At 49.0% G+C, this 20,944-nt stretch overlaps 2 protein-coding genes across 6 annotated transcripts; one reads left to right on the top strand and one right to left on the bottom strand.

Moving 5' to 3' along the window:
• The first annotated feature begins 209 nt into the window (after positions 1-209).
• Positions 210-15,409, top strand: LOC122387454 (CTD small phosphatase-like protein 2). 2 transcript variants are annotated; one of them, XM_043377656.1, is made up of 10 exons: positions 210-253; positions 776-1,140; positions 1,441-1,845; positions 7,547-7,755; positions 8,439-8,637; positions 9,455-9,714; positions 10,784-11,013; positions 13,311-13,437; positions 14,092-14,187; positions 14,426-15,409. In XM_043377656.1, exons 4-10 carry the CDS (start codon positions 7,558-7,560, stop codon positions 14,489-14,491), a joined length of 1,176 nt encoding a protein of 391 aa, XP_043233591.1. In that variant the 5' UTR covers positions 210-253; positions 776-1,140; positions 1,441-1,845; positions 7,547-7,557; the 3' UTR covers positions 14,492-15,409. The 2 variants fall into 2 exon arrangements, 1 of the variants encoding a protein (XP_043233591.1); XR_006257595.1 differs by lacking the exons at positions 210-253; positions 776-1,140 and having other exon boundaries at positions 1,590-1,845; positions 10,784-13,086.
• On the bottom strand, positions 15,341-20,633 carry LOC122387455 (protein KTI12 homolog). Of its 4 annotated transcripts, XM_043377658.1 has the most exons (7): positions 20,590-20,621; positions 20,247-20,466; positions 19,912-19,963; positions 17,522-17,695; positions 16,470-16,644; positions 16,238-16,300; positions 15,341-15,899 (listed from the first exon to the last, which is right to left on the bottom strand). In XM_043377658.1, the coding sequence occupies exons 2-7, from the start codon at positions 20,401-20,403 to the stop codon at positions 15,684-15,686; spliced, it is 837 nt and encodes a 278-aa protein (XP_043233593.1). In that variant the 5' UTR covers positions 20,404-20,466; positions 20,590-20,621; the 3' UTR covers positions 15,341-15,683. The 4 variants fall into 4 exon arrangements, with proteins under 4 accessions (XP_043233593.1, XP_043233592.1, XP_043233595.1 ...); XM_043377657.1 differs by having other exon boundaries at positions 20,247-20,633; XM_043377660.1 differs by lacking the exons at positions 19,912-19,963; positions 20,590-20,621 and having other exon boundaries at positions 20,247-20,384.
• Between the last annotated feature and the right edge of the window lie 311 nt (positions 20,634-20,944).

Raw genomic sequence — 20,944 nt, 5'->3', positions numbered from 1 at the left:
TAAAACTATCTAACTAGGTCCAGTTTTCTTGGGAAAGATCGGCAAAATATTGCCCCATTGCTTTAGCACGGGGCCGTCAGCTGATTATGCCCCAGCCACTTATCGTGACGTCACGACTTCGGTTGCGTATGGTGACGGGCGTCTGCCCGCGCCACGGACGGCTATCAGGCCCGGCATCGGTACCCGGCACCCGTCCCCAGCGGGCCAGCGAGCCTGCCCACCGGTGGTGGGCGCTCATTGGTCGACCACGGAGGTGTGTCGGTCCTCGATCCGGTTTGAACCCACCAGACCGGTCTCAGGACTCTCCCGGGGTCGACTGATGGTATATCGCTGTCGCCGCCGTCAGCCCCGACGGCCCGGCGCCAGCGCCCCTCCTCCCTTCCCCTCTCCTCAGGTGCAGCTCGACCCTCGCCCGTCGGCCCGGCGCGGCCCGGCGCGGGTTGGATGGGTGCCATTGACGGTGACAACTGCCTTACCGCCGGGCATGCTATTATTGCATCCATAGACAGTCAGTTGAAGCGAGCTTGCAATGATTACTTGTGACGAAACTTCTCGCCGTGTTTATAGATTATATGTTCATCCGAATCGTGACTGGCGCTTATTATTTTCATATTACTTTAAACCCCCACTACGCCCTACCACCATATCAAAATGTTCTCTTGCATGTCAACATGCTTTCAAAGTTGCCGTTGTTGCATATACCTCTGTCCATTCCAACGAACTTGCATACCAAACCATCTCATTGTATTTACCGGAACCGTGACCTTTTTCCAAGCCCCCGGCCGCACCCAGCCACCGGGCGGCCCGCGGGCGCCGGGGCGGCTATCGGTCCACCTCTCTTCCTCCGTTCGTCCATCCTCCTCCCCTTCTTTGTCGCCGTGTGGTGGCCGGGTGCCAGTAGACGCCCATAACCTGTGTTGCCTCTGCCGCTCTCCACCGCCTCCTCCCCGCACGAACGGACGGACGGACGGACGGACACCGACCAAGGCCGGCCGCCGCTGCCCCCAGCACACCGGACACGGCGGCCCGAGCGGGGGCACCGCCGGTGCCGACCGACGCCGAGCGCCGGGAGGGCTTCAGGAAGCAGCAGGGGATGAATGGAGACTGGAGGTGGAGTGCGTTACAATGCTATGGGAATGGGTAAGAATGTGAGCTGTAGGGAGAAAAATGTATCAGGTAGGCACACGTGAGTCATAACGAGACTTTCGACATCGCGATTATGTGAGGAGGCTTTATTCATTCCCTGAAGCAACTCTTGCATATACGAGTATACCAAGCTAAAAAGATATCGGTTTGGTTGTATTCTAGTCAAGTGTAAAGCACTGCTTTCGAATCTTGCCTTGGAATGCTGAACTATCCCCCGTCTGTATGTAGAACGAGCGTGACAGTAGCAGCTGATCCTGATGTATACCTATTCATTACCCATCTTCTCATCCTCAGGACTGGGAGCCAGCGGAGTTTGAGGTGTCGCGCCGCTGGTCAGCAAAAGACGCTCTGCAACGTGCAAGTTGCACCACCCCTCCCCCCCCCCCCCCTACCCCGGAGGTGCCGGCCCGGCCAGACGGCGTTCGTTTACATCGCGACGACCTCGGCCGACACCGCTCGCAGCGCCATCTACAACGCCGCGCCGGACGAGTCCACACCGGCGGCCGGCGGGGGAGGTCGCTCGGCGGCCGTGAGAATCAATACGGAACGCGCGGCGGCGGCGCCAAACAATTGTGGCGCCAGCCGCGCGTGGGCAGGTCGGACGTGCGCGCGTTCAACCTACGTGTGAATGCCCCGAAGATAGCCGCCAATCAAGAGAGAAAACTTTCCGAGGACTTCCCCTGCGAGAGAGAACAGTCGGTGAGTACGTTGGGCTGAGGCTGGCAGAGCTTTCCATTGCGTACAGGGAGTCACGTGGGTGTCGGGCCGGGTTTGCGCGCGAAAGCGGGGCATGTGGAATGTGGCGGGAATGGCGTAGCAGCGCCTTGCGTGACAGATGCACCGGAAGCTAAGCAAATCCATGGAATGATGGTAAATTCTCTATCACAGGGCTTTTCTTTTAACTTCACAGTTGAAGGTATCGTTGCAGCTCTGGGTCGGTTTTTTCCCAGGTGCCGTCGGCCGGGTGGGCCAACTGCGCGGTACGTCGGCAGACGGCTCCCCGCCCCGCCCCCTCCCCGCGCTGGCGGCCGGCCTGTTTTGCTTTCCAGAAGCTTCTCATCTTGCGGCCGACTAGCTTCGAACGGGTCCGTGTTTTAGGGCTTAACCGACATCATATTATGCTTGGAAGTGGTGTTTTGAGACTTGGGACACACCCGCTATTCTCTTTACAATGCTTTAGCGTCCTGGAGACAGCGAGTTCCTGATATTCTCAGCGTTGTGATTGCAGCCTCTAGTGACCATAGCGACGTTGGTATGGTATCTATCTACCCCATTGCAAATCTGACATTTCATGACACTTCTTCATTCCCTAGAGCTCAATTACAGCCATACGCCCTGAGAAGCCTCCTTCAGACGCCTCGTGCTCGGTGGGGGCCCGGCGGACGCCAGCTGCCGGTTTTTCGGCCAGCTGATTACCTGGGGCGGTCGGCGTTTTTCGGCCCGGCCCGGCCTGGTGGCCCTGGACCAATGAGGGGTTGAAGGGAGTGAGATTCAAATCTCCCACCGGTCGGTGAGAATCGGGAGCTTTGAAACCGCAGCCTTGAAAAGGTCGGAAATTCGGATGTTCGTGAGAAAAGGTGTGGGGTTATTGGCGTAGGCTGAAACGAACCCTCGCTAGGTACCGCAAGTATGGGTATAAACTAGGCCAAAAAGTACTCGAAAGTGGGGCACATTCCTCTTTTATTGACTAGGGCACGACCCTATATGATGGACTGGGTCAAAGGACGACATTATATTTAATTCGTCTCGTTCACTGTCAATGGAAGCCACTCATAATTTTGCACATCAACCCACCTACATTGTTTTGGTCGCAATCCGTTTTGGCATTCCGGCAAAGTGCACGGTGTCATACGGGATCGCATATTTATTCGTGTCTGTCTGCAGACATAAATACATCCAAGAGTGTTTATTTTATTAACGTTCCACACAGGAAGGTCACGGAGTACGCTCATAATCCTTGCCGACTCGTCTGATGCAACAAGCAATAAACATGCGATCTGGATCGTGTCTTATGTAGGTACCTTTCGTGAGACTGAGATTTAAGAGTTTTGTGGGATAAAGGTCACATCTTGTGCTTACAATTGCCCACACCGGTTACCTTTGTATCTTAGTTTTGAAAAATATGCCTCTTTTAGACTGCCCTTGTGCGCATTCTGTCGGCTGATGTAATGTGAAAACCCGGTCCAGTTATCGGCATGACTATTAGAAATTCGAAGGTTTCCAATCGGCTGTCCTTTGTCTCGCCGCGTGAGGGACACCTATCTGTTCCTATTATCGCCCCTTTTATCTAACCGGACACCAATCGAGGAAGGTGACTGGGAAGGACGAGGCGGGTCACCTCTTGATTTAATCCTGATACGGCTTGTCTCCAACTGAACGAGATGAATATTATTAATCCAGGGTTCTAGAGTGTTCATCAGCTGGGTGTGGATTTAGTTGTCTCCCTCTATGGTGCGATTTTCAAGTTATAATGCCTCGCATGAACCGTCAACAACAACCTAAGCGCCTAAACGGTCCTAAGTTTGCATGATCTGTCACAAACATTGTTCACCATGCAATCTGTGCAACAGTGCAGATAAGCTCTAAGCGTGCGACGTTTGCCGCCTACCTAGCTGTTTACAGATTTAGGTACTTCACTATCAAGGGAACTATTAGCTTCTCCATCGATAGTCCCACGAGTCTCTTTTTGATAAGCCCCCACCCTCCCGTCGCCCTCCTGTGCCCTCCTGGCCGCCCGGCCGACCGACTAGCTGACCTGACCTACCACCCCACGGTGCGGGACGGCGTGTCCCGACTGGCATATAGCCGCCGCCGACGGGTCGATCGTTCCCGCCGGTATCGGCGGCCGACGGACGGCTCGGGTCACACACCATCGATTGGTCCGTCCGACCCTCCGCGACCCTGCCCGCATATCTGGGCCGCCGCCCCCGCAAACAGGTGCTCCTGTTTTTTTGTTAACCGACTACTGTGACAGCTCTGCGGATGGGCTTGTCGCTTTTGGTCTACGTTTTCCGCTATGCCTTCCCTTCCCGGGAGTAGCATGAGGCTGCAAATTTGTCTGATATTGAAACCTTATATTGAGGTTTGCTCATTGGGTGTGAGTTCCACGATGACTTGCACATTCATTTGTATGATTCAGTCATGTTTTTGTGGCAGTCGATTTTATCACACACCCAACTTGTTTTTATGACGGGCCAGTCATTCGCCGACAATGACGCCACTCGGTCAAACAATGCCGTCATTTGACTATTCCGTGGAATAGTCAACCGTTCGTGTGCCCGGGGTCATGGCGACCTTTCTGGAGTACGCGGTCGGGCTGGGGCGGGTACGGGGCTGGATCAATACTGGGCCATTCTCGGCGCAGGGTTGGCATTTTTGCCGGCAAAAACTAGTTTATGCCATTTGCCGGTTTAAACCGGTTTTAACCGGCAAAAAGTGGCAAAAACTGGCAAAAACTCAAAACCATTACAATGCTTTGCCTAGACATGCATTTGATTTGGAAACATTCTATGGGGGATTCAGTGAAAGTTATATGCTTTCAAAAAGAAGCGACATCTTGACCATTCGACCAGTGTTTCATACAATAAAAACATTTTCATGGGCTTCCCGCTTTCCATTAGTAACCAGTACGTCTTTTTGGGGCGACAAATGAGCCAGTGCAAGAGTGATTCCTGCACATGCAGAAGTGCGAAGGGGTGCCTGCCACTGATGTGTCACGGCCCCCATACTCACTGGTTCCTAACGGTATTAGTACCAAATTTGAGCTCAATCGACGCAGCCGTTCTCGAGAACTGGAAGTGTCGTCCCACACGTGCGCTCGTAGAAAGTTGCCCCCGACTGACTTATCTGCGACACCCATGCTAATCTAATCTGTCTGTAACGGTGTTCCAAATTTGAGCGCAATCGGCAGAGCCATTCTCGAGATCTGGTCGAAAGCGACCCCTGCACGTGTGCACCTGCAGTAGGTAGCACCCTAACCGTGATGCATGGAAATGCCAATATTCTTCAGAAATGCATTGTCTGACGGATGTCTACCGACATGCATAGACATTGCAGCCCGGGTAGCTAATGGGGCAAACTTCAGAATGTTTAGCGAGTCTCTAAAACATCCAGAAATGCATTTGTACCTACATTTCAAATCAATTGCTAACCAGAAAAGTTGCAAGTCTTGACTACCTGAGTTTTTGCCAGTTTTTGCCAGTTTTTGCCACCAGGGTTTCTGCCAGCCGGTTTAAACCGGTTAAAACCACCGGCAAAAACCAGTTTTTGCCACCCCTTGCCAACCCTGTCTCGGCGGCCGCCGGAGATGGTCGGGCTTTTTGTGGTCCGTGACCTTGGGCCAGCTTTCCTTAGTCTAGTTCTTACTGCATCTGCAACTAAGAAGGAAGGATGTGATAAAAAGGAAACTGTATGGGAAGGCATCAGACGACGCGAACCAATTTAGCGTGCAACTTGATACAGCTGCTCGCAATAGTCGGCGTACGAGATGCACGCACGACTGGAATAGCTCCTCCGCGCTGCAGACAGCTATTTAACTATCTTTAGAAAGACAACCATATTGATTTTATTTTTCTTACACAGCTCACGCTTCATGGACATCACAATTTCGCAAAACCATGGTGCGATCTCGCTGTAGTCGATTCTTGCTCTCGTCCCCCCTCTCTCTCCCTCCCCCCCCTCTCTCTCTCTCTCTCTCTCTCTCTCACTCTCGTCCTTCGAGCCGTGCTCTGTATATCGCTCTCGTATCGCGCGTCTCTGAACGGTCGCTTTCTTTCCCCATCTGTTTACATCCCGTGCTGTCTTTGCCAAATCCGTCCGACCCCGCCCGACCTGCGCAGAGTGCCGAGTCTCGGCACGCGCTCTATGTGACGTCATATGTGTGGTATGACGTCATGCATGGTGGGTCGATTGACTGAATGGTCGGTGTTGTACGCGGTCAGCGAAATGGCAGGAGAGCGGGGTGGTGGACGGTGCATGTGCGGCTACTATTCATATTTCATGCACTCACTAAATGTGTTTGAAAACTAACCCATTTTGGAAAGCATTGACGCCTCCCGCATCCGGTTCTGTGTCTGTTGTAAACAAACAGAAACACCACGCATGTTGTTTGTCTCTGTCGGTCATTACTACCCCTATTCCCGGGTTGTAGGTATTGCGTAGCAGCTTATCGGCTCAATAACCTTTTCCACCCATATCCAGTAATTTTTTTACAGTATATGCCTCATTTGGGTGACTTTAACCCTCAGTTTGAAGCCATCTATTTGGCCGTTTCCAGATGGGAGCATGTGTCATCTCAGCTTATATCAATGCCAAGGCAGTCACTGCCACGCCATTGTTCATTCACCTTATGTTTGGACGGCAGAGGCCACTATGGAGGGAAGAAAACCGGTCTAAAGGGATGAGTCAGGCAGTACAACGGCGTAGGCACCGTGCAGTGTGCACAGCACATTCCATCCGTGCATTGCATTTGATCAACATATATTCACGGCGATTCTTGAGTGACAGCTATGAGCTATCATACTGTAAGACCAACTGACGATCGTCAAGAATAGATACATTATTTAACGTACCTATGTGTTGAGTTCTCATCACCACACTGCCACACCTACCAGGGAGTGAGGTTCCTCTTACGTGATATGCTGGACTCCCCTTCGCTGGCGAACCTCCAAAAGCCCCATATTCCGTTCGTTCCGGTACTTCGTAGGCCGGTCAGACCAGGCCTTCCCCTTGGTTCCGGGCCTCTGGCGGGCCCGCCTGAGCTGCTATCGAATCACCATGTGACTCACGAGTCACAACCCCAACCGAGCTGTTGACTGCGGTGAGCGGGCAAAACACCCCCCCCCCCCCCCACGAACTACGAAGTGACCAGACCATCCGGCGCAATATCCCCGGCCGTCCGGTCGGCTCGATGGATCATGAGCCGACCGGATTTTGTTTCGGCTCCCCCCAATTTTCCGTGATTCATAACTTGCCAGGGTTATACTCGCAGTCGCTACCCAACTTGCCGTTCGTCTACTGTCTGCTGAGTGGATCCGCATCCTAACTTATCCAAAATTTGTGGCTCCCCAGTTAATGGTTAGCCTTTCCTTGTCGTAACCTTTTCGAGTGTGGGTGCACAGTGCAGTGTATTGGAGAATCGCGTGAGGGAATGCCACTCTGCAGAAAGGCTGGCCAGCTTGGGACATGCGAAATGCCTGTGGACTGCAGTGCGGTTTCAGTGGCTGGCCATTGTATCGGTGAGACATTCCAAAGCTGTTTTCCGCTTTATTTGCTTGGGCAGATGTTCGAATTGTTCGATCAACGAGGACCTGTCAGAGATCGTATGGAACCGATCGCATGACCGTGACCCTCAACTCTCCCTGTGACCTCTGACCTGACCTCCACCCTCCCTGCCCGGCAGATGTCGGCACGATGAGGACCCGGCAGAGTAACCGGCCACGGGCGAGCAAGTCACGCAGCTCGCCGTCAGTGGCAGTGGCTGCTCGCTGGCGGGGCCGGGCGCGCCGCTCGGCAGCCTGGGTGCCATCCCGACCCCGCGCTAGTCGCTCGCCGCTGCCACCTGCGAGCTCGAGCCGCCACAGCCGCCGGCCGCTGCTGCGCACCTGTAATGTGAGTTGGGAGAGAGGAGGGGGAGTGCGGTGAGTTAGAAGAGGAGAGGAAAGGGTGGGGTGAGTTACGAGTGGGGAGGGAAGAGAATAAGATCAGTGAGAGGATCAGTCTTGAGTCATGCACAATGCTGGTGCCCAAAGTCGCGCTATGTTGTCTTTGCAGTGCACTAGGGCGATATATTTTAGGACTGGTTCACAACATCTGAAGCTGAGTCGGTTTTATGGTTGCCCGTATATACCCCATACCTTGATAATGGAGGAGTCATAGAGCACGACAGACGTTGAATCATCAACACTAGCCGTATTTTGGCGTAGTTTTCGACGGTTGCAAGCTGTGTTGAGGTACTGTGTTGAGCTGTGTTTGTCTATTGACGAAGTGACAAGTACGGGTTTATCCCGTGAAGTGATTCATTCTGTGATTCATCTTTTCGGTGTTCGTCGCGTCAAGTGTTGTTCGCACTTCACACCAGCTCGCCGATATAGTCCTCATTACATTTAGAGGGAAATTGACAAAAACATTCGGGGCGAATAAGCTACACTGACATTATAATCGGACAAAAAGCTACGTTTCACACACTGCCCAGGACATGGTACACCCCACTCACGTCTGCTCTGTAAAACATCCAGTCAACTGACAGATGCCATACCAGACCGCTCACACCCACCCCACCCTGTCACCCACAGGAGAACGAGGACCCGTCATCGACCAGCGACTACACGGCGCTGAAGCAGCCCCCGGCGGAGGCGGGGGCGGCTGATAGCCGGCTGATCTGCTCGGCCGCTCCACGGCGCCAGCCTCTGCAGCAGGTGGCTCCTGACCAGCACAACAGCCGAGCCCCGCCGCCGGCGCAGCCGCAGGTCACCTCAGCCGCCGGTGACGTCGGTGAGCAAGGGCTGGTGGAAGGGGGTGTGGTCCCGCTGTTGCTAAAGGTTCATGAATTAAGTCGTAAAAACTGTTTAACAACTGTTGGTCGACGGTATAGCGGCGTTCTGGGAGTCCGCTCTGGTCTTCGGGCCGTCTCTCGGCCGTTCAATTTGCTTCTATTTTCCTGCCTACTCAAAGCATAGGCCATGAACGCCGATGACCTCGGAAGCCCGGGCTCCCCTAAATCACAAATTATCAAAGCACAAACCACCGATTTAAGTATTCGGGCTGTACTTATTTACGCTCTGCATCATGGTTCCAGTTTTCCGATTAACATGTTCGTAAAAGAGGTGTTTACTCATCGAAGCAAGGTTGTACTGGTTCCTGTTTTCCGTATAAAAATGCAACAACATTTTCCTTCGCCACTATTGCAGTAAAGTCCCAATGAACCATGTGGGATTGATTTGCTAGGAAGTATTGCGCCGCTAGTATGTAATTACGAGTTAAGTCTGAATGTGGCCTAAAATTGCGCATCTTTCTAATTAATCTGTAAGCTGTGATGAGTATGTTACTGCGTCGTTGAATGGAACTTGTATTCCGTTCCGGAAGACGTCGGCGAGCGCCATAGACTATGTAAGAAGTTCCGTCGGGGTCACACCCTCCCTGCATCTCACGCATCAATGCGGTATCCTTACAATATTTGCGGGATATTAATCGCTCGGGGTTGTAACTACAAACCTAATAGCAGTTTCCGCCGCGAACCCTACCGATCCCCGTTGCTCTGACGCTCTTCTGACGCTCTGATTTCTGACGCTCTTCTATCGCTGTGCCACAGGCTGTGTGTCGGCTCCCACCGAGTACCGCTCCCGTGAACCTGAAGAGGACGAAGCAGAGGAAGATGAAGAAGAGGATGAAGAGGAGGAGGAAGAGGAAGATGATGGAGAGGAGGAGACGGACTACTATACCGACAGCATGTTCGAGGCCTACTACTTCATCAAACACCTGCCGCCGCTGACGCCCGAGATGCGGGCCCGCCACCCGGCGCTGCCGCTGAAGACGCGCAGCAGTCCACACTTCACACTGGTCCTGGACCTGGTGAGTCATGATGGCGCTGCTGGTCGGTTTGTGCGCCTCTGTGACCTGTAGAAGAGTCTGTTCGGTCGGTATGGTGAGGGAATGGAGCCCTTATTATTTTTATTTGAGTATGAAGGTTTTGTCGAGTCGTCATTTGATTGTTTTTAGGAACACTGGAATTCATGTTTTCCAGTACCTATCTGGTCTATATGTTTTGCGTAACTGGTATGCAAATCATTTCGCTCTGCATGGTTTCTTTGCATTCATTCATCGCTTCCGAGCAATACTGGGACTCCCCTAGGACAGAGCTTTGATTCCCTCTAAAGAAGTCAACAGCAATATATATTTCCGAATATATCAAAGTCAAGGCGCCTCTTTCGCTCCCTACGTGATATATGCTACGACGGGAACAAATATTCATTTGACCTTCTTAGCATATATCTGCGAAGCATCAAAATGCAACTGGAGGCCTGGTAGGCCACTGGTTTAACCTCTGTGGCATTGCTGAATGTCAGGGACAGATATAGTACCAGGGGCTCTGCCAAGGGCAGATTGGGGAGATATGGCTGACGTCACACTGCGGAGAACGTAGGAGAGGGAATTCACAGTTTCATCAACATTGAAGTCTAGTGAATTTCAATGACAACCCAGTTGAACGAACTGTACGAGGTCACCGCGATTTTACGTCTGCATGCTTTGCGCGTTTCAATTGAAATTTGTTATTTCCTTTCATGTATTTTACTCTTGTTGCAGTGCTACTGGAATTTTCAAGTCTATTCATTAATTGAATTTTCGTTTTATTTTCTTAATTTTCATGAGTCACCGATTATTTGTGACTTAGGCGCTTTTTACGCAGACTGCTCGTTTGCGTCGTCATTGTCAATTGTGTGTGTGTCTGCCAACATCTTATGCTGCCAATTTTTTTTTTTTTAATCAAGTGGCAGGCTGTGCTGTGTTTACGGGGGAATGGGGATGGTCATGGTGGGTGGTCGCTACTTGCGCATGTTAATGACTATCACTTTCCCGCTTATCATGCTACCCTTTTCGACCTTCCCCTGACAATCTTTTCGTTGTTTCCTCTCGGCGGCAGGACGAGACGCTGGTCCACTGCAGTCTGCAGAGGATGGCCGACGCCTCGTTCACGTTCCCGGTACTCTTCCAAGGCGTCTCCTACGAGGTGTTTGTGCGCACGCGGCCCTTCATACACGAGTTCCTAGACCGGGTCTCGGACCTGTTCGAAGTCATCCTGTTCACCGCCTCCAAGAAGGTGTACGCCGACAAACTGGTCAACCTGCTGGACCCCGAGAGGAAGCTCATTAAGTACGTAAATACGGATCGTGGGGCGTGGGTGCTCACAGTAGCGTTTCTTCGATTTCATCACTCCCATTGCTGGTTTGGATCTCTTAGTTTATTTAGCTGGGCCATACGGTCCGATTTCCGTCTTGCGTAATGCCAATTATCCTAATAAACAGGGATGCGGAGCCGTGGAAATTTCAGACGGCTCCGACTCCGGCTCCGGCTCCGGAGAAAAAAATCGGCTCCGGCTCCGGCTCCGGCTCCGGGTGAAATGTCATGGCGGCTCCGGCTCCGGCTCCGGCTCCGAGTAAAATGATCCGGCTCCGGCGGCTCCGGCTCCGGCGGCTCCGGCTCCGGCTTCTACCAAGTAGGGTAGTGTGGGGTAATTTGAGCATATTTTTACGTCTTCTCCCTTGTACCAACTTCCAGCTCAACCCTGGATGAAGAAAAACTGTTTCAGTAGCGCATGTGTCACTTGCTTTTACCATGCAAGCCTCATTTTTGGACGAGCCGAGCATACCTTGAATAGCATAGCATCACTTCTCCACCAAGTCACGGTGTGTTCAAATTGCCCCACCGTGGGGTAATTTGAACATACTGCCTTTACCTGCCATAAAAACGATAGTCTCGCCAGCACCGATGCATTGTTTGACCCATAAACGAATAGGTAGAGCAATTCTAAACATACCTTCATTTGAAAATCAACACAGCAACAAAAATAACAGTTGCAGAGTATCGATATCTGCACGCTGCACACAGGTCAGTTGAAAGAATTCGCCTCTCTTCAATTAACAGGACGTCTATCATCTCCGTTCGATAAAAACTCTACCAAACCTTACTTCATCTGTTATAGTGGTGCCAATCGGAACCTGGACATTCGGAGTTCCGATTCTTTATTATGTCCAATTCGGAATTGATTGCACAAAGGTAGGTATAGTAGTCTGGACAACATTGGACGATGGCCTGCCACACTTGAGCATTTTTATCAAGTAATCGTGCGTAGCATTGCTTGGCGAATGGAAAGCTTGTTAAGCTCTCAATGTAATGAACACTTTTCGGCTGGTAAAATTACGTGATAAGCAATATAAATGACGGTTTTGAGTGTTGATAGCTGCATAATTTTCGGACATATTTGGACAAATAGTTGACTTTAACATTTTTGGACGGAAAATCAACGAAAATGCCGGGCATTAGACGGAAATTAGACGTAAATTTTCGAAAACTGGCATCACTTATCTGCTACTGCTTTGGGTCGAAAATATTGGCAAAAAAAAAAACTGGGAGAGCTGTTTTTTCGGAGCTATCCCTGTTTTCATTGAAATTCTCACACTATGTTCAAATTACCCCACACAAAAAGTTATTTTGCCATTTTCAAAAACAGGGTTCAAAAGCAAATTTCTTGGATTGAAGACACTGATTAGGTCATTGTACAACAAAAGCTGTTACGTATTAGGCACTAGCAATGCAAGATTTTGCGCTACAATGAAGTTGCAATGACGTGTTGTTAGGCGTTTATCCTTGCGAAATTATTTTTTACACTGTGCGTCAACATCTTCATTCCCTGAAACTTTAAACCCCGTTCATATGATGGCCCTTTTAGTTACGATAATTTCTCTCATTGGTCTTATTGTCATGCCACTTATGGATTTTCCGTAATTTTGTGTTATTCACACTATGTTCAAATTGCCCCACATGTTCAAATTACCTCACCCTACCCTACATCCCCTATGCGATCAATTAAATACGGGTGGAATACCACATTTTGAATACCACATTGTTTTACGCCTTGAAGGTGGTGGCAGCATTGCTTTGAATGCGAGGCGAGGTGTAACCGTGTATGCGAACACTGAAGGTAGAGAACACTGACCAGGACCTCGACGGTCCCTACTGTCAAACCGAACTAGGTAAATAATTGTTTCCTCTAAAGAAAAGGAGCCGGAGTCGCCCCCTTTTTTGACGGCTCCGGCTCCGGCTCCGGCTCCGGGCTACATTGTTTCACGGCTCCGGCTCCGGCTCCGGCTCCGGGCAAAATATGCCGGCTCCGGCGGCTCCGGCTCCGGCTCCGGCTCCGGCTCCGCATCCCTGCTAATAAATAAAGTACGTGACACCTGAATTACCAGCGCTGCTCGTCGCTACCTTATGGCTCTTTTTTGCTTATATCATTATATGATTATACACATTTTACAAGCAATAAATGATAGTTCTTGGACTAAATTCAAGTTCATCAATTACAGTTCCCGATGGAGGATATTGATGTGTGCGATTGAACTACTTTTCGCACCCCATCTCATGGAGTTGACACTACCTTTGTCCGTCGTCAGGTACCGTCTGTTCCGCGACCACTGCGTCTGCGTGAACGGCACCTACGTCAAGGACCTCAACATCCTGGGTCGCGACCTCTCCCGCACCATCATCATCGACAACTCGCCAGAGGCCTTCGGCTATCAGGTATGTACTCGCTGCCCTGCGTCTGTATCGCTGAAGATAGGGGGAGGGGTGATTAAACGTGAACACGTGGAAGCGTGTAATCGCCGGTCAAATCATGTCCAGCTGTTACAGCTGCCGTATCTGCCAGCACTGCCACGTGCTTGTTGGGGTGGAGTTCTGGTGGGGACTGGGGAGGGAGGGCTGTAGTAGGGAGCTATCAGTGAGTAAATAGTGTCTGATATGTGGGTGATGGGCTAGAAGACCGGCCGGTATTAAGCCAAAGCTGCGTCGGATAAGAAAAGCTGAAAGGGCCTTAAGATCGGACTCAAGCTAAGGTTGACTATCGAGCCATCTTCGATTGTCTTCGATTGATGCCGTATGGGCTCCCAGCAAAAATTTGGATGGGTAACCTAACCACAAACTGCAGTTTTGCATGCGATTTAAGTCTGTTTTGGTGTGCCAATATCGAAAATATTAAATGCAATTTCCCAGTTCTTGAACAAAAAGGAGTTCGAAACGAGACGAGACGAAGAACTTTTAGCAGTGAGCAGTCTATACGCTCGCATGCACACACAAGTCAAAATAAAAACGAGTTTGAAATGAATCGATTCGTCAGCTGTTTTTCAGCTTTCCTTCGAGTTCGCAATTATGCTGACCACGTTGTTTTGTTTCCAGTATGAGAACGGCATCCCCATTGAGAGCTGGTACACCGACAAGGAGGACTCTGAGCTGCTGAAACTGATACCGTTCCTAGAAAACCTGCACACCTTGGTAAGCATACAAAGACAAATGGGGAAGGGAAATACCGCAGATGATGCACTGTCGATTTGTGTTGTTACTGTCAGTTCCTTCGGCCGCAGGGGGTCCCGCGGCCTCACCTAACTCTCTGGAGGGCCCTGAATGTTGATTTGTTTCGTTTTGCATTTGCTGCTTTCAGTTTCCTTTGTTTTATCATGCAATCGACCCATACATGCTGCCGTGACTCACTGTTGTCTCTGGGCGGTTTCAGAACGAGGACGTGCGACCTCACATCCGCGAGAAGTTCCAGCCGCACACATACATGCCGCCCGACTAACACCTTGGAGCCGCCCAGGGTTGATCCCGGAGTCACCCGGACCGATCCCGGAGTCCCGGACTCCGGAGTCGCTGTGGGATCGTGAGCTCGCCCGGTCTACTTATAGTGGCCGCTACTGCGCCGCGAGTGATCTTCACGGCGCGTCTCTAGGTGGTGCCCGCATCGATAGTGACGAGTGATGGACGACGCGCGAGGCCCAGCTACGACGGTGCTACTGCTGAACTTTGCTGAACCAGTTCTGTTGTGCCATTTTCTGAGACCATAATGCGAACACCAATTAGGCTTTTGCGAGTGGTGCCTCGACATCTCAGGAGACAGCGCGGTTGGTGTCGTCGCTTTTTGGTGTTTCGTGGAAGAAGGCATGCATCGTCATTGTTCGCAATTCTGCGTGATGAGAGTCGCAAGTCGCAACCCATCGGGAGAGGTGGTGGGCGGGACGGCTTTTGGTTTGAGACTGTGTTCGACGTCAATTTACATATGCACCGTGAGGATAATCGAGAATTTGGCCTGCAGATATAATCACATAGCTTCTTCTTGCTACCGGTAAGCGGCTTACTATCCTGTCCTATACGGACGCAATTTCACCGTCTGGCGTTCAGGCATTCATATGTGCATACTTCAGGCTCCAGAACCGCGTTGTTGTGAACTGTTTCGCTGCCATGCACGAGGTACAAGCGCATGTTTCCTCGCGTGCTGTCTGACTGGGCCACAAATCGGGTCACTTGCTGCCGTGGGATGTCTGTTCTTCGCGTGACGTGGTTTAGAAACATTGTTTTACGCATCGACCGTGTGAAATCCCTATAATGAATTACAGCTACGGCGTATTTTGAGATTATTTCAGAGTGGTCGTTGCACAGTTGCATGCTGTATTGCAATGAGCGCATAGTATTTTAGCTAATAAACGGCATCAATACCCACCACGATCTGTCATCACATCATCAGATTAGGGCCGTATAACGTGGTATCGCCCGTATAAATGTACGAGAGATGATCAGTCATTGCCGGTGGCTAAGACGGCAAAAAGTAGATGGAATCGGAGATGCCGCATTCTTATAATGATTCACACCATACGCGAGCTGACAAGACCGCAACGCCTCAAGTACATTCCAAAATATCCAAACCGGCCCCTTCCGGCCCACGTCATCCCCACCCCTCGCCCCTGACATAGGCGATGACCTCCCACCCCTTCCGGTCACCGATCCGTATTATTCAGGTACTGTACGAACAGCGTAGGTATACTGGCCGGGTCGGCCGGGTGTGTTTTCAGGTAGGAGACGAACTGTCGGCGGGCGCGGGACAGCTGGGCCAGGGTGAGCCGGCCCGTAGAGGGGACCGTGTACCGCTCGGAGGTACCCGTCACAGGTAGCTGGTCGCCCTCCATGGCCGACTCCTGCGCCGACACTATGGCCTGTGGGGGAGGGCGGGATCAGAGGGCAGGCCATATAATTGGTGACACGAGATGACTTAAATTCATGCAAATGATGTATCAACGATTCTAGCTGGGATCAGCCGGTAGCACTTAACTAACTTCTTCAAAAACAGTCATCGGTAAACAACATATATTAATTATGTAGGAACATAATTAAATTATTACCCGAAAAAAATAGCGGAGGGTATATGGTTAATCCAGAATGGTAGCGCGGCCCAATCACCGAGAAACACTACCACCGGTGAACCAAGGTCCTATACAGGCCGGTGAACTATGCATAATCCGTCATTGAACACCATTCTGCCCCGGTTACCTACCTTGACAACGTCCTGTGTCCGCCGGTCCAGCTCAAACAGAAAGTCGGTGGGTGCCAGCATGGGCTGAAACAGGTTGGAGATCGTCAGATACCACCTCAACTGAAACCCTTGCATCAATCTTGCGTCATTTGACAAAGTTGTAAAACGAAAATATCTTTGAATCGGTGAACACCAATTCAAACTTATCACCATGACACTTCGACGATATGATCCCACCGTTCCCGCCGCTCACATTCTGTGTGGACATGTTGGGTTTGGGCGCGGGCGCCGCCCGGAGCGCCTGCAGCACAGCCTCAGCCGGCGTGGGGTCGTCGGCCTGAACGGTGACCAGAGGACTGTCCCAGCGGTTCCGGCTGTCGGGCTCCTCATAACGCATCACCAGGCCGTCAAACACCGCTCGGCTGTAACTGGGGTACGGAGGGGGAGCCAGGGGGTCACGTGATGACCTCGTCATTGATGTGTCCCTTAAGTGTTGTGGGATGGGTCACTGAGAAGTGGAGCTTGTTGCCAGAACTGGTGAGGATATGACATTACATGTTAAAAGCTTATGTGGGTACAGTATTATTATTTTGCAGCTGTGCTGAGAGAATGCCAATAAAAAAGGATGGATGAACACTAACAGGTGTTCAAGCATCACAAAATGTAAGAACAGCAGCAAAACTGTCATGGTGACACTATCACCCAAAATATATTCTTATTTCTATACCGTTGTTTGGTCTAACTTTGGGCCGTGTGGGTAACTTTGTTCCACGAGGAAAAAAATGGCTAAATTTTAATCAGCTTAATGCCTATGCGCGTAAATGTCCCAGTGGGATACGTAAGCGACCTACAGTCATGATGGTGTGCATCATCCCGTGACTATGTTTGTACAATGTACAAGTTTGCTGTTCCTTTTTTAAAAGCCCCTAAGTGGACCAATGTATCCATAATGACCGCTAACATTGATACTTTTGGCTTTTCCATTGTTTTGTTGATGCATTTATTCATATGGTACAAAATTATTTTTGTGCGGGTAACATTGTGCCACTCTAATTTCAAAAAATAAATTATATGTCATTATCCAAAAAAATTAAGAGTGACTATAGGTGACCAGCAGGGATGTCACTGCCTTACTGCACAATTTCCTGAACATTTAACAAAATAATTTGGAAGTAATACGAAGAAAAGTCAAAAACTGGTGCAAAGTTAGGCCAAACAACGGTAGTTCTTACTTTTTCATAAACTTAAAAACCTCTCATTTCTTACAAAAGCTAAAAAAATAATAAGCCATCTCATTAAAATTACCTTTGACTCTCAGGCCTTGATTCATTCCATTTCCAAGCTTGCTCAGGATTGATGATGCAGTGAACAGTTACTTGAGGTGTCCTGCAGTTCTTGCTGATGCAAAACAGCTCATACCTGAAGCCCTTGATGTAGTTCAGACCATCCAGAATCACTATGTCATCCTTGGAGATTTTCCTGCAAAAGAATAATAAGCAATTCAATATCACACTTAACTTTAAGGTATATGTCAAGTTTACGTCCTAAGCACATATCAATGATAATTGTTTCACATTCCTACGTATTTTGACGTGCTGAATCCAAAAATCATACTTACATGTCTCGCAAGAGCAAAATTATCACCAATACACTAAGCAATTACACCTTCCGACAACACACGATCAAAACAAATCGAGAGGAAATTGAAAGTGTCCAGCGTTGCCATTTGTGAAAAATATTTTGTCTTTTTTAATGTCCAGAAATAAAAACATTCAATATATTATAAAAATAAATAGGAAATATGTAAAAAATATTTATTTAAAAAGAAATATTATTAGAAATAGAATAGCAAAACAACAAAGGGGAAATGTTGGGAACCGGGGTTATTGGGTGGGGGGGGGGGGGGGAGGAAAGGAGAATCCTGAGAACTGGGGGGCGATTACTTGCGCAAAGTTGGCCAAAATCATGAATGACATCTAATTTGTATTTGTATTTGCCATCGTAGAGCGGTCCACTCAAAGTGTGGCTATTAAGCTCCGAGTCAAACATGGTCGCTGTCATGGATAAAAAAAAAACACACACACACACACACACACACACACGCACTCATACACGGTACACAGGGCTACCCCTGTGCTGTGGCGGCCACGGCTGTCGGAACGGTCACGTTCGGTGGAGATCCAGCAGGCGTCTCTTCACGGTACGTGAAAAACGCTGCTGGCTAAGCGGTGTCAGGTCACTCGACAGCCGGTTGTAGAGGGCAGGTGCCCTCGAGCAAAAGCGTCTCTTGCCGGTCTCGGTGTTGGACCTCGGCACGTAGAGCTGCCCGTCCTGCCTCGTGCGCCGGGACCGCCGGTCACCGTTGCACACGAATGCAGCCGCCAGTGACTCGGGCTCGCCACCAGCAATCACCTTGTGCGCCAGACACAGTGTACGGTGGTCGGCCATGTGCTGAGCGGGCAGCCAGCCAAGTTTCCCGCGCAGGTCACTAACATGATCAAATTTTCTCTTACCAAAAATGACTCGTGCAGCAAAGTTCAGTATCTTTTGAATTCTGTCAATGTTTTTCTTAGTGCCGTTGCCGTAGACGGAAAGGCAGTATGTGACCTGCGAGAGAACCAAGGCGGCTACAAGTGTCTTGATGACACCGACAGGCAGGACGTGACGGACATGTGACAGCGCGACAAGAGTCTAACAGTTGCTATTCAACTGTGAATAATGACGTCATAATATTTCTCGCGGCGAAGCAGCGCAGTGCCGAAGGCAATGCCTTAGGAGAGATTACAGGCAAGAGTAAATCAAATATTTTTAGGTTAAGTGGCTATGTATCTGGCTTCAGGCCGAAGGCCTGAAGCCTGATGCATGACCACTTAACCTAAAAATATTTGATTTACTCTTGCCTGCAATCTATTCCTGCAAGCAACTTTTTCCTTATCCCCGGTAGGCAAAAATCAGTAGGTAAGGTTAGGTTAGGTTAGGTTAGGTTAGGTTAGGTTAGGTTAGGTTAGGTTAGGTTAGGTTAGGTTAGGTTAGGTTAGGTTAGGTTAGGTCAGGTCAGGTCAGGTCAGGTCAGGTCAGTCATTTTCATTTTTTCTCTTCCCCACCCATGAACCCCGATTCCCAACATTTCCCTGTTTTTCTAACCCTCCCCACCCAATAACCCCGGTTTCCATCATTTCCCCCTTGTTGTTTTACTATTTAATTTCCTATATTTTTTAAAATAAATATTTTTTTCATATTTCTTTTTTATTTTTATCATATATTGATTGTTTTTATTTCTCGACAGGAAATATTTTTCATCAATGGCAACGCTGCATACTTTCGATTTCCTCCTGACGTGTTTTGATCGTGCGGTGTCCGAAGGTGTAATTGCTTAGTGTATTGGTGATGATTTTGTTCTTGCGAGACATGTAAGTATCATTTTTGGATTCAGCATGTCAAAATATGTAAGAATATGAAAGAAATATCATTGAAATGTGCTTAGGACGTAAACTTGACATTTACCAACTTTAATCAGGGCATGTTCCAGGACATGGCCTTCACAATAAATTATATATCACAGATAAGTGATTTAAGCATGCAGCTTGTGGAATTATTAAGAAAATAATAAAAAATGATCATAAAAATTGACTGCTACTCAAGAAATAAAAAACAATTGGGAACCTAGCTGTTAAGAACAGTTTGATACCACGCACCTGATAACCTCCCCTTTCAAGGCTCCACGAACATCTTTCTCAACCTGAGAAGCTAAAAACAAGAATGCAAGTTAATAAGATAGCTTGACATTAGTGGCACAGGTATTTCACAAGGAAGGGCTGTCACTAATGCCAACATGAAAAGGTCCCTAGACAACAGCCCCTATCGCAAGATTTTTATCATGGTTCTTTTCTCATCCAGATCCTCTCTTTTGATGACACCTGTTTGTCAGCAGTTTTGTCAAATTGTCAAGAGGTAAAAGTTTACAAGAAGTAGACAACATAGCAAACAAAAGACAAAAATTGACAGCCCTAGGCATGTTGATGTTACTCACATGAATATGTGTAATCCTTGTCTTGATCCTTCACAAAGTCATGCTCAGATATCACCACTACATTTTTTGGCCATTCCTTTTTCATAAATTCAAGAAGCTCTTTCGTTCTAGTAGTCTTTCCAGATGCAGGGAAACCAGAAATAACAACAAATGGCATCTTAATTCTGGATATTACCTATTGCCTCAGAATCAATACGATTCACCGCATTCACAAATTCCTCTATAAACGCAAAATACAACCATTTACATGCACGCACTCATACTAAGCCTGAAGAAACACTTATTTTTTACAATTTCAACTGTGCAAACCTAGGCTAAATTACGTAAATAATTCAAAAATTACGCAAAAAATGATCTAAGCTTTCCAAAAAATGTGGGAATTGGAATGTCGCAGCTGCGTCATATTTGCTATGCTTTGCCTTTCGAACGCCGTCACTAATTTAAAAGGTTGTATTCATGTGTGAGTTTGTCTGATGTGATGTGAACAAAGCACTTCCAGATAGACTGGCATACATGATACATTGGCAAACAGTACCAATTTTTTCATATTTCATACGAGACATTTAAATGATAAAGATTGTTGTATATTTATGTTGTTACATGTGCAGGCTGTGGCACGGTGTTGCATGTGCTTTGCATGGTTTATGAGCCCTAATGCTTGGTTCCCTGTTTTCCAGCAATGTTGTGAATAAAATTGT

Source organism: Amphibalanus amphitrite, unplaced genomic scaffold, assembly GCF_019059575.1.
Source record: "Amphibalanus amphitrite isolate SeventyFive unplaced genomic scaffold, NRLGWU_Aamphi_draft 000287F_arrow, whole genome shotgun sequence".
Taxonomy (NCBI): Eukaryota; Metazoa; Arthropoda; class Thecostraca; order Balanomorpha; family Balanidae; genus Amphibalanus; species Amphibalanus amphitrite.
Note: the sequence above shows the minus strand (reverse complement) of the source record. Positions and strands in the feature narration are given on the sequence as shown.

Coding starts and splice junctions, on each gene's coding strand:
- LOC122387454 (XM_043377656.1), top strand. CDS start 7,558: ATGAGGACCCGGCAGAGTAACCGGCCACGGGCGAGCAAGTCACGCAGC. Junction 8,638..9,454: donor CTCAGCCGCCGGTGACGTCG/GTGAGCAAGGGC, acceptor GCTGTGCCACAG/GCTGTGTGTCGGCTCCCACC. Junction 13,438..14,091: donor CAGAGGCCTTCGGCTATCAG/GTATGTACTCGC, acceptor TTTTGTTTCCAG/TATGAGAACGGCATCCCCAT.
- LOC122387455 (XM_043377657.1), bottom strand. CDS start 20,403: ATGCCATTTGTTGTTATTTCTGGTTTCCCTGCATCTGGAAAGACTACT. Junction 19,964..20,246: donor CAAGGATTACACATATTCAT/GTGAGTAACATC, acceptor TCTTGTTTTTAG/CTTCTCAGGTTGAGAAAGAT. Junction 17,696..19,911: donor TTGAAAGGGGAGGTTATCAG/GTGCGTGGTATC, acceptor ATTCTTTTGCAG/GAAAATCTCCAAGGATGACA.